Source organism: Microtus oregoni, unplaced genomic scaffold (assembly GCF_018167655.1).
Source record: "Microtus oregoni isolate MIOR12 unplaced genomic scaffold, Mior012 000055F_ref0000237, whole genome shotgun sequence".
In the NCBI taxonomy this organism is placed as follows: Eukaryota; Metazoa; Chordata; class Mammalia; order Rodentia; family Cricetidae; genus Microtus; species Microtus oregoni.
In genome coordinates, this window is record NW_024543831.1 from 7851094 (window position 1) to 7863708 (window position 12615).

The following is a 12615-nucleotide window of genomic DNA, read 5'->3' on the forward strand; positions in this document are numbered from 1 at the left end:
AATCTTAAAGGAGCTCAGATTCTCTGTCTCTTATTATTCTCTCATCCATTCATCCTGATGGCGGTTTCCCTTCCCTTCACTCCTCCCATCCCCCACCTCCATCCCCAGATACACTCCTCCATTTCCCTTCAGAAAAGAGCAGGCTTCCCAGGGATATCTACTGAACATAGCTTAACAAGTTACAGTAAGACTATGCCAAACCCTGTTTCAGGAGTAGGCAAAAACATCATAGATACCCCCAATATAAGGAGTCCCACAAGAGCACCAAGCTACATGACCATAACATATACACAACACATTATATATACATATATAACATATGCATAACCTAGTGCAGACCCATACAGGCTCTGTGACTGATGCTTCAATCTTTCAGAGTCTCTTTAGAACTGAAGGTACTTTGAAGGGCCAATTCTGCACTGACAGATACAGAACCAAGCTCATGGAGACTCATGAACTCTAAACCGACAATTGTGCATCCTCCATGGGCCCAAACTAGGCCTTCCATATATGGGCAACAGTGGTAAAGCTTGGACTATCTGAGGGGCCTCTGGCAGTAGGACTAGGATCTATCCCTGGTACACGAGCTAGCTTGTTGGAGCCCATCCCTATGGTGGGATGCCATGCTTAGCTTTAATGCAGTAGGGACGGCTGGTCCTGCCCCAACTTAATGTGCCAGACTTTGCTGGCTCCCCATGGGAACCCTTGCCCATTGGGAGGAATGGATGGGAAGTGAGATGGGGTAGGAGGGAGAACTGTGGTTGGACTGTAAGATTTCACTGAAATGTGCGCTGCATGGAAGAGAAGGAGCAAGGATCAGCTCTAGAAAGTGCCCAGTGGGGCTGAACCGGCAAGGCTAAACGTGATTTTAATGTTTGGATGCAGGTGGATGAATGACTGGATAGATGAGGGGCAGGTGGGTGGACCGATAGTTAAAAATAGGAGGGGAAACCAGAGTACCAGAAGGTTTTCTTTTCTTTTTTTTTTCTTTCTTTCTTTCTTTCTTTATTTATTTATTTATTTATTATGTATACAATATTCTGTCTGTGTGTATGCTGCAGGCCAGAAGAGGGCACCAGATCCCATTACAGATGGTTGTGAGCCACCATGTGGTTGCTGGGAATTGAACTCAGGACCTTTGGAAGAGCAGGCAATGCTCTTAACCTCTGAGCCATCTCTCCAGCCCCAGAAGGTTTTCTTTTAAAGCTGACAAATTGACCCAGGATTTCCATTTGCGCCTGCGCCTGGTGATGTCAGGGACTAGCTGACTGTCTTCCGTTGATGCCAGCAAATGTCTCCACAGCAGAATGCTCCCAAGCCCCAGTAAATGGGCTGGTTATTGAAACAGGACATATTCTGAGCTGTTAGCTAATTGTGCTGCTCAGGCAATTGCTGTGTCCAAGTCTGTTCCATGCCTGAATTGCCTAAGAGGCTTTCCTCCTGGGGCCGAGTGTCTGGGTTTCTGTGATGGTGACATGTATCTTGTGTCTCCCCAGTTGCATGCCCGTGTTCTTTCAGGTCACACCGGTGGCGTTTCATTTCATTACAGGCCTTGTGATACTGGCTTTGATAGGTTTTTCTTTTGTCCTAGCTTGTGATGACGCATGTTTCCACAGAAGTGAGAGTACAGACTACTCAGTCTTCCAGGGCTTAGCTTCTTCTGTTATATAAATCCCTTTTTTCAGAAACAATAAAATATTACAAGACTTTCTGATCTTCCTTAACTGTTAGAGCTGCTACAGCTGCTAATGGTTAAGAAACAAATATAATCAGGGATTCCCTCCTTTCAACGTCAAAGCAAAAGAAAGGAGGAAGAGTTGTAGAACAGCAGTTATGTCAGATGGGAGGACTCCAGCTAATTTGTTCTAAAAACCAGCATCAGACAACCATAGACTTCTTCCCGTCCCAGGTCAGAGGTGGGCGTGCATCCTCTGCTGCCAGCTTCTGCCTCACCTCTGCCAGCGCTTGGCTGGTGGCTCTGTGTCAGAGATCACAGCAGAGTGCAGGAGAGGAGCCTCTCTGACTCTCGGCTTTCTCCTTATGCTGGTCCCCCACTTTTACACAGTTTTGTGCTCAGCCTTCCCTAAAAAAGGGGCCTTGCTTGAACGCCATGTTTAGAATTCAGTGCTAGTTTTCCAGGGGCTCTGTAGAGGGCAGAATTGGGGTGTCTCTTGGTTCACTTCACGTTTGTCCTTGACAGGATGATTATCCCAAACCACAGCTTCTTGAACCTTGGGAGTAGGAATTACCTGTTATCCATCTCTGTATTCCTGTATTTATTTAAGCCGGCACCTGATAGTGCTTGGTCATGTGTGACCTCATTTTTATAATGTCCTTTGCCTACTTCCTTTATCTATTTGTCCGTCCTCCACCTACCTGTCCATCCTTCCAGTATGTATTCTGTTCATCAGGTAGGTAGATCTGAGTTCCAGGCCAGCCAGGGCTGCACAGTGAGACACTCTTTAAAAATGAAAATGTGTGAGTGAGTACATCCCATGTTCCTCTTTTTGGGTCTGGCTTATCTCACTCAGGATAGTGTTTTCTATTTCCGTCCATTTGCATGCAAAATTCAAGAAGTCATTGTTTTTTACTGCTGAGTAGTACTCTAATATGTATATATTCCATACTTTCTTCATCCATTCTTCCATTGAAGGGCATCTAGGTTGTTTCCAGGTTCTGGCTATGACAAACAATGCTGCTATGAACACAGTTGAGCATATACTTTTGTTGTATGATAGGGCATCTCTTGGGTATATTCCCAAGAGTGGTATTGCTGGGTCCAGGGGTAGGTCGATCCCGAATTTCCTGAGAAACCGCCACACTATATTCATCCTCCTGGATATTAACCTTCATCAGGCGATGAAAGGAGACAGATACAGAGACCCACATTGGAGCACCGGACTGAAATCCCAAGGTCCAAATCAGGAACAGAAGGAGAGAGAGCACGAGCAAGGAACTCAGGACCGCGAGGGGTGTACCCACACACTGAGACAATGGGGATGTTCTATCGGGAACTCACCAAGGCCAGCTGGCCTGGGTCTGAAAAAGCATGGGATAAAACCGGACTCGCTGAACATAGCGGACAATGAGGACTACTGAGAACTCAAGAACAATGGCAATGGGTTTTGATCCTACTGCACGTACTGGCTTTATGGGAGCCTAGGCAGTTTGGATGCTCACCTTACTAGACCTGGAAGGAGGTGGGTGGTCCTTGGACTTCCCACAGGGCAGGGAACCCTGACTGCTCTTCGGGCTGATGAGGGAAGGGGACTAGATTGGGGGAGGGGAGGGAAATGGGAGGCGGTGGCGGGGAGGAGGCAGAAATCTTTAATAAATTAATTAATTAATTAATTTAAAAAATGAAAATGTATCAGAGCAGTGGTGGCACACACCTTTCAGTGTCCCAGCATTCGGATGCAGAGGCAGGTGGATTTCTGTGAGTTTGAGGCCAGCCTGGTCTACAAAGCAAATTCTTGGACAGCTGGGGCTACATAGAGAAACTCTGTCTCAAAAAATAAAGCAAAGCAAAACAAAACGAAAAAGTAATTTTTTTCTAAATTTGAGACAAATTTTTCCGTTCCTTTTAAGTGTTATAAGTAACATATTTTGCCTCTTTATCTGTTTGAAATTTTCTGGTATAATAATCAGAAGACAAAGTAAATTACTTGTGAAGGAAAAAAGTAAACGAGTCATAGTAATAACAGCCCCTATATACCGTGATGCACAGTTTGTTTCAACTGATTCTGCACGTCCACTTGGCTGTGTAGACTTAACTTGCACTGACATATTTGTTTCCTATTCTGTGCCAGGGTTTGATACCGTCAGACTTCACAGCTTTTGCAAGCCTGGCTAGTGAATTAATGTCCAGGCCTCATTTTGTCACATCACATTAGCCATTTGCATTTCTCTTCGCTGTTCATGTACTTTGTGGTCTTTTCCTATTGAGTCGTTTGTCTCCCTGAGTTGTAGGGTCAGCTCGTATATTCTACATAGCAGCCCTCTGTTGTATAGATTACAGATATTTTGTCTCAATCTCTTCTATTTTTCTGTTGTTTCAGCTCGCCTTTTAAACCCTACAGTAATGAGTAGTGGGTCTTCCATTTCAGTCTAACCCAGTACTTTTGGTGATGGTACCTGTGTGCAGCCAAGATAGCGTTCTGAAGTCTGTGGGGCTCTGTGGTGTCATCTGTCAGCACGGCAGGAAAATCATCACCAGCATCCATTGTCTTTGGTCCAGTAGACCCTGTCTGTTTTTGCTCACTAGTTATCTTATAAGTTATTTACAAAACTAGGAATAGGAACGAAATGAAGAACTCATTTGAAAATAAAATAAATGGGGGCTGGAGCGGTGACTCATTGGTCACGAGCGCTTGCTGCTCTTACAGAGGACCTGGCTCACAGCTGTTTGTAACTCTAGTTCCGATGCCTTATTCGGGCCTGTTTGGGCACCAGACTTGCACATGATGCACGTACATGTAGGGAAATACTTGTGCACATAAAAAATCTTTTAAAATATATAATACATGAAGTAACTTTTCCACATTCTTTTGGTTATGGGTAAACACACACACGCACACATAACATGTATACACACACATACTAGGGTTTTTTTATTGTGTTTTATTTCTTTTTTTAAATTTTATTTTTTTTTACTTCTTTTGATATGTTTTATTTGAGACAGGGTATAACTATATAATTCTGTCTTGGATCTTGATATGTAGACTGGACTGGACTTGAACTCACAGAACACCTTCTGCCTTTGCCTCTCAAGTGCTGAACTAAAATGTGTGTGCTACCACACTTGGCCATATATTCTGAATTTTTATTCTACATTGTCCTTGTTGGGAACGCACACACATACATGTGTTACCCCTGAAATGGATGTGTCTCAGATTACAGCTAACTGCCCATTAGCTGTTGTGCGTGACCCAATGCATCCCTTCTGAAAGGCTGATTGTGGTTTCAGGTCTGGCTTAGCATTGCTCCTAGTTCTTCTCATTCTTGCAGCATCAAAAATAGCACTTGGATTTTTTGTGTTGAACCTTTGGTGATTCACAGAGCTGCTTTGTTTCCTAATTCAAAGTTTTGGGTGTTTTTTGTTTTTTTGGGTTTTTTTTTTTTTTTTGGTATCTAGAGTAGAGTAATCAATGATTTTCTTTTTCTGAGACAGGGTTTCTCTGTGTAGCCCTGACTATAGATTACTTTGTAGGCCAGGCTGACTTCAAACTCGCAGAGATCCTCCTGCCTCTACCTTCTGAGTGCTGGAGTAAAAGGTGTGCACCACCACCATCTGGCTAGCCAATAATTTTCAAATGTCTTTGTCATCTGTGTTCCTCTGTCATTATTGTATACCTTCCCCCTGTAAACTATACCAAATACAGTTTTACACACAGCATCATGGAAAATGAAAGGATAGGGTGTGTCTTTATATTGTAACAGGAGCCATCCAAGGTCGTACTGCAAATACTGCATGACGACATCTTTCCTGGTAAAGCCTAACTGGGCAGAGAGTATGCCGCTTCTTTTTGTGATAGGAATATATTGTTTACTGTTCAATTTTTTTAAAAACACATTTATTATGTATTCTGTGTGTTCTGGGAGGAAGGAACGTATGTGGGAAAGTCAGAGGAGAACTTTGAGTGTGTTCCCTTCTTCCACCATGTGGGTTCTGGGGATCAACCTTAGGTCACCAGGCTTGGCAGGAGGTGCTGGCCCAGCTCAGCAGTTCTTGAATTTGAGGACATTCATCTGGTCTACTGTCACCAAAGATCATAGAGTGAAATTTGTTTCTGCCATCAGTTTCCTTGCCATTGGACATCTGCTGTACACTTCACATCTCTGTGTGTAGCTGATTTGTCTTGGAATTGTGGAGTGTCTTCCTGTGCCACTTTTTCTTAAGGCCATTAGAGATGGAAATTTTGAAGTCAGGATTCTGAACAGTGTTCAGTGGAGGCCAAAAGCAGATAGAAATGCCTCCAGCGGTTCATTCTGTGCTGAAACCGCATGAGCTGCTCCAGAAGGAAGACACCACAGCTGGCTCTGCAGACCCTGAGGTCACATCGAGGGCTCGAGTCCACTGGAGAGTGTATGACTGTGTTAATCTAGAACGGCCACTGACCTGAAAGGTGTTAGACATCACCTTTTCCGTGTGTTGTCTGGGACAGATGCATCCTCTTCCTGTTCGTCTGCTCCCAAGAGTCCTGCTTTATCTGCCCCTCTCCTCTCCACCTCTTTTCTCTATCCAAACTGTTGGCTCCGGAGTGAACTGCATCTCTGTAGAGCACAGGGCACTGCCAGCCTCCAGTCGGGAAGTCTCTCTAAGAGGGGTGTTTGCCAAGTGCAATATCATTGTGTGTGCAGGCATCACAGGAGTCTGCCAAGCCCAGAGGTAGGCTGCCAGTGCAAATGCCACGTCGACATGACATTTACAAGTTTAGAGTCTGGAAAAGGACTGGCCGCGGACACCTTCAGCTATCTCGTTTCCGGTATCAGTAACCGGGCCAACTGGGATTTTCAGACTGAAGAAATCAATCAGGAAGTAATACTTGATGTATTTTAAGCTGTCATTACCCTCTTCCAGGAAAGGAGAAATCCATAGGCTACAAGATAAGCCATAATGGTTAAGCTTGTAGACTCGAGAATCAAGCATGGATGAGGCTCTTGAATGAGGTTCTTATCAGTTACTACAATGAACTTGAACAAGCTGCTTAATCTGCATGATCCTGAGCTCTGAGACAGGAATGTCACTGTCACCTTTCTCATAGATTTATCACATAGAATAAACAAATTGAAAACAAAATCGCTTACATGCTTCAAAACCCCCTGGTAGATTGTTTCCAGTTCTCATACTTCAGTCGTGAGAATTTTCCAGAACATATTGTGCCAGCAAGAGCTTGTGTGTAGACTAGCCTTGGTTGAGGCACTGCTGCAGCACCGCACGGGGTCCCAGGACACGGTTTTCCTTGTCTCTCTAGGGAGCCAGGATTGTTTGAACATTTTGCATTTCTGTAATTGTTTAGGTGCAAAATTATACTGTTTTATTTGCCTGTTTATTAGGGCAACATACTTTTTTGGGGGACATGAGTAACAAGGTCAGTTATCATGATCTGGTATCTGAATAGTAGATTTTTCCGTATTTATATAAAATATAAGCATTGAGGTAACCTTGGTTTTTTTTTTTTTTAAACTATTTTCAGAGCCGTCAGTAAAATGATGAGATTCCTACCCCTCCTTTCTCTTCTCTTCCAGGTCTTCAAAGCTATTTCGGGCATTCTATGTCCCCTTCCTGTCGGATCAGTATACGGTGTATGTGAACTACACCATCCTTAAGCCTCGGAAAGCAAAGCAAAGCAGGAAGAAAAGTGGAGGTTAGCAACAGCCCAGTGGCTCCAGCGGACAGCCATCACGTTAACTAGTGGTTCCACTGAGCTGTAACGCTCGTAATAAAGGTCACCTGACAAGAATGCCAGATTCCGGGTGCTCTGAACTCATCACGTCTGGCAGAGTCACACACTTCCTGCCCCTGTGTGTTCTGCATGTGAGCTTTCCGCAGATAGGCAGAGTCCCGGGCGCCTAGGGAGATGCATTGCTCCACTTGTCAATTGTTATTTTCTAGAGTGGAGGAGAGCAGAAGCCGCTCCCAGAAGAGCTGAGAGCCCCTGACTGGGTGTGTGTGCTAGCAGTTCTGCACACTCTGGCCTGGCGTCTGGGAACTAGCAAGCCTTCTTTAGGGTACCTGGTTTCTCCACCAAAGCTGTTTGGCAGCTCCTAGCAGACCTTGTTCAAATCCAAGTGCAAGCACAGCCTAGTTGCCAAGTTACATGTCCTTTCACCTCCAGCAAGACGCATTCGCAGGACTGCAACCCTGGCCTGGGAGCTCAGGAAAAAGGCGACCACTGAAGAACTGTGACCTAATCTTATTATTTATGATGCCTCTAATTTTCATTTTATTTGCTTTAAAATCAATAATAATCATATGGCTATTTGTGAAGGGTTTTAAGATTTTAAAAAAAGTTTCAGCATGATATATCTTGAATCCTAGACTCTGTACAACTATATCGGGCATCTTTGGAGAGAAGTATATCAGTAGAGTTGGGTGACATATTTTAAAGTAGCTTGAGGCCATTTTGCGGACATTGAGAATTCCTTTGTGTAAAATGACAGCCCCGGTGAAATGAAAAGGACAGTGTGCATATATAGCACCCACACTTCAATTCTGCTGCAAGGTGTCCTTGAGCAGGAGCGTCTAGTTAGTTGCATAGGCGGTGGTAAGGACTACAAAAGGCTGCCTGTTAGCTCCCCTTCCCTTTCAATACGGCACAATGTATAAGACATTCCTCAGTGTCTCATTTGATCCTCAGCCACTGCGAGGACCCACTTCACAGAAGAGGAAGCAGATGAAGGGGGAGAGGAGAAGTGGCTTGTCCCTTGTCATATGTGTGGGCAGGAAGTCATAGGCCTGGGTGTCGAATCCAGGCTGTCTGACTTCTCACGTTCTCAGACTGTCCATGCCTCTCCTCCACCTATGAAACACGACTTGGGAGGAGGATTAGCTTGACCACAGGCCACGTTTGTTTTGTCAATTTCTGTTTTAAGGAAGATGTTTAGGTACAGTTCTTTGAGTCCTTTGGAGCCTGTGGGTGACCCCTCACTTAGCAGTGCTGTGTGGCATTGCCAGACCTCGGTAGGAAGGTCCTGGCACTGTAACCCACAGGATCTTCTGCATACAGACTTCTTGTTGTCCCCGTGGGCCATGTTACAGGTGCCTTATTTCCTTAAGGGTGACAGGTTCTAGTAGTGCAGATGGTAGATCTGATTTTCACGGTTTCCATTTTCCTGTTTCCTTTTTTTTTCTTTTTAAGGAAAGTAACTTTCTAACGTGAATTAGTCTCAATAAAAGAATAAAGAGGACAGAAAAATAAGTAGTTAAATGAAAATATTTACTCTTGGGGGTTCCCCTCTGAAAGAATACCGACTGGAGTTGATGAAGCAGAGGTGAGGCAGCAGGTTCAGACATACAGAATGACAACTGCACAGGAAGGATAGACCGCAGCCCTACTGTGCGCATGGTCCCTGAAATTCTGTTCTCAGCACCTGATCGCCACTTTCCAAGGCAAACAGTGGGGTGTGATCTGAAGACCAGAACTGCAGTGAAACCTATCTATCTCAGAAGCCGAGGCCCTGTGGGATGCACAGAAGAGTTGATGACGGGGTTCAGAGAGGAGCAGCTCTTGTCCAATCAAAGAACTGCAGTGAAGCCTATCTATCTCAGAAGCCAAGGCCCTGTGGGATGCACAGAAGAGTCGATGACGGGGTTCAGACTGTTGTTCGCATGATTACTGTGTGGAAGACCCAGGGTTACGTTCTTTTTTTTTTTTAAAGATTTATTTATATATTTATTATGTATACAACATTCTGCCTCCATGTATGCCTGCAGGCCAGAAGAGGGCACCAAATCTCATTACAGATGGTTGTGAGCCACCATGTGGTTGCTGGGAATTGAACTCAGGACCTCTGGAAGAGCAGCCCGTGCTTTTAAGCACTGAGCCATCTCTCCAGCCCCCCACCCCCAGGGTTCAGTTCTTAACATATGCAAACACCCCCCAAAATGGTACAGAGTTGAGCTATTTGATCATCTTGCATGTCTGAAACAAACGTAACGATCCTCCACAGGTGCCCGACATGAACCTAGGCCTCCACGTACGCCTGTGCGTGCACTCACACACGTACACACAGTCAGCTCAGTGAGAACTTAATTTATAAAGTTAATTATAAAGGCTAAGTGGGCATAGAGCTCTCTTGGGATTGTCGGTTCCAGTCCCTTTGAAAACCCCACTCTGGCTTTCTCCATTCTGTTTCTGGTGAGGGTACAGTACATTGTGGACACTATGCCAGGTACCTCTCAACACTTGGGGGTTGGTTAGCTTCCCCTGGGAAGAAGAAGGGCGTCATGGGCAGTCTCACATCTCTGCCAAGCACCGCTCTGCACACACCTCTGCTCGGTCCTTGGAGTAAGGTACACACGTGTAGATGTTGCTGCTGAGGATGGAGCTCACACATGATCATACATGATCCATAATCTCCTTTGTGGGCAGGACAAGGTAGTAGGGAGACTTGGCAAATCCAGACTTCTTTGCTCTCTAACCCCGAAAGCAGCTTTATCTGAACCTAAATCTTGTGGCACTGAGTGCCATTATTGACCCAGTCAGCATGATAGGAATCTGTTAACAAAAATCTGCCTCTTGCCTTTTCTTGTCATCTGATAAAAACAGGTTATCTTAATTTCTTTGGGTAAGTGCGGAAAGCTGCAGCCTGTACTCCTTATTACTGAATCAGGCTTGCAGCAGACGTGGTTTTATAGCAGGGTGGTTATTGATCCCAGTCCCCTTTTCTTTAGGTCTGGAGTTCTGGGAAAGAGCTTTGGAGTCCTTAGGTGAGGATCCCCAGTGGGAACCCTCTCTTGTGTGTTCTGCTTCCTAGGACAGAGTGAATGGGAGGCACCGTGGCTGTATAGCCTTCTGGCTAACACCAGACATATTGGCTTCTCACGTAGTTATTTTTGTTTACATCAAAGCGGCAAAGAGGCACTTAAATCTTCGCCTCTACAGATGCAGTAAAAACTTACACGGGCGTCTACTTTTAGGCTCCCACGTTGAATTCCTCAGGTAAGTGGATGACAATGGCTTTGTAACAAGAAGCTCAAGGCACTGTTGGAGTTTCAGGGCCTCGCTGGAGTATCCATCCCATGTAACCCTGGGATTCTTGAAGCCAATGAAACCAGGAAGCAGCATAGTGCCGAAGCCCGTGCATCCAGTTCACCGTCTTCCTGATCCTTGTGCTTTTTCCATGGCAGTGTTTACATTGCATGCCTACTGTATTTCTATGAAGGAAAAAAGTCAATAAATGTTGGCAGTTTGCCCCCCCCTCCCTTTGAGACAGGGTTTCTCTGTGTAGTGCTGTATGAACTGGAACTCTCTCTGTAGCCCACTCAAGACTCACCTGCCTCTGTCTCCCAAATGCTGGGATTAAAGGTGTCACCCCCACCTTGAGCTTGATCCCCCCCCTTTTTAAAAGATTTTATTTATTATGTATACAGTATTCTGCCTGCAGGTAGACAGGCAGGCCAGAAGAGGGCACCAGATTTCATTACAGATGGTTGTGAGCCACAATGTGGTTGCGGGAATTGAACTCGGGACCTTTGGAAGAACAGCCAGTAGCCAGTGCTCTTAACCGCTGAGCCAACTCTCTAGCCTGATTTCCCCTTTCTTAAGGTCACTTTTTTCATTCGCACTCAGCTTCTAATCTTCACTGGGAATTGGAATTGGAAACAGCACAACTTCTGTGTCCTCCATCCCCATGTTGCAGTTCATAGATGCAGCTTTCACAGGTCAAAGAGTCCAGAATGTGTTCCCTGAAACTTCTTAGGGAAGACGCCTTCCAGAATCACAGTGGTAATTTCGTTCCTTCCAGGGGAAACTGAGCGCACAGGAATTTGAGCATTGTGCTGGAGAGAATGTGCCACATGCCTAGCTTATCTTAGGGTTTGGGCTTCAGGCCTCTGGAGTCCAAGAGTCTGGTTGTCATTGGCATCATGACCCAGTTACAACTGGCATTTGGGTAACTTCCCCCTTGGGGAGGTGCTGGATTTGGGGGGTGGGAGAAAGGGAGCTTTCTCCATCCTTGTCTTCCTCTTCTCATGCCACCTCATCACCTGACTTTGCAGAATTACTTTTCACTTTTCTTCCCACCTGACCCAGGTGTCCTTGGGATTTAATTTATCTTTCCCACGTTATTTTAGACATGGTCATTAATCTAGTCCCAGGTGGGAAAGGCCACTGGAGTCATTGTTCTGTCCTGTGTAGGACACCACCTTTGCTCTCTGTCCGTGTGCTTCTCCATCTTCAGAGCCTCATTTAGAGTCCTCCGGACTTCAGACCCCTTTGTTAGGAGCAGACAACTTTAAGCAGAAACCTTGTAAACCTCTGTTTCAGGAATGATAACTGGCACAATGGAGCAGGCTCCGTACCGTCTTATTCGGGGCTCAGCAATCCCCCAACGTTGTTTTGCTCCCATGCATTTGACATCGAGGAAAGTAAAAGACACCTTTTTACTAACAGTCAGCTCTTGCTTTCAGTTTGGCACAGATTTTTCATTTTTATTTTTTGAGGCATAGTTTCATTCTGTAGCCTAGAGTGGTCTGTAACTCAGGACATCGCCCAGACTGGTCTAGGAGTCACAGCAATCTTCCTGCCTCAACCTCCCATTGTTGACGTGTGAGTTACTGTGCCCAGCATCTTGGTCTGAATTCTTAGACACAGAAAATGCAGCAAGTCAGAAGTCTTGAGAACTCAGAAGGGTAGCTTTTAAGTCAGCCTGTTCGTGTATGTGTGGGGCTTAGCAGTTCTGAACTCCAGACTTTTGGCACGAGAGCACATTCCTGAGGTTGCTTCTAAAAAGAGCAACAAGGCCCTGTATGGAATATTTACATTTCTCTATTCCCTGATTTTGGAGGGTCAGACTTGGCACAGATTTTCTTCCGAATGAGTCTGGCTTAGAAGACTTTCTCGTTGATGTGATGAGGTGTTAGGTTTTTCTTGTCCCGTCCTTTGTAGAAGA

At 45.2% G+C, this 12615-nt stretch overlaps 1 protein-coding gene across 2 annotated transcripts in view; it reads left to right on the top strand.

Annotated features, from left to right (window-relative positions):
• Positions 1-8026, top strand: part of Alg9 (ALG9 alpha-1,2-mannosyltransferase) — a 58336-nt gene extending 50310 nt beyond the window's left edge. The window contains exon 16 of one of the 2 annotated variants that reach the window (XR_005973087.1): positions 7249-7374. Coding sequence is in view for 1 of the 2 variants with exons in the window: in XM_041638631.1 (XP_041494565.1) it covers positions 7249-7372 (124 nt within the window). In the remaining variant the exon portion in view is untranslated. Of the gene's footprint in view, positions 1-7248 lie in introns of both variants that reach the window. The other variant, XM_041638631.1, reaches the window with a different exon arrangement.
• Positions 8027-12615: the final 4589 nt, after the last annotated feature.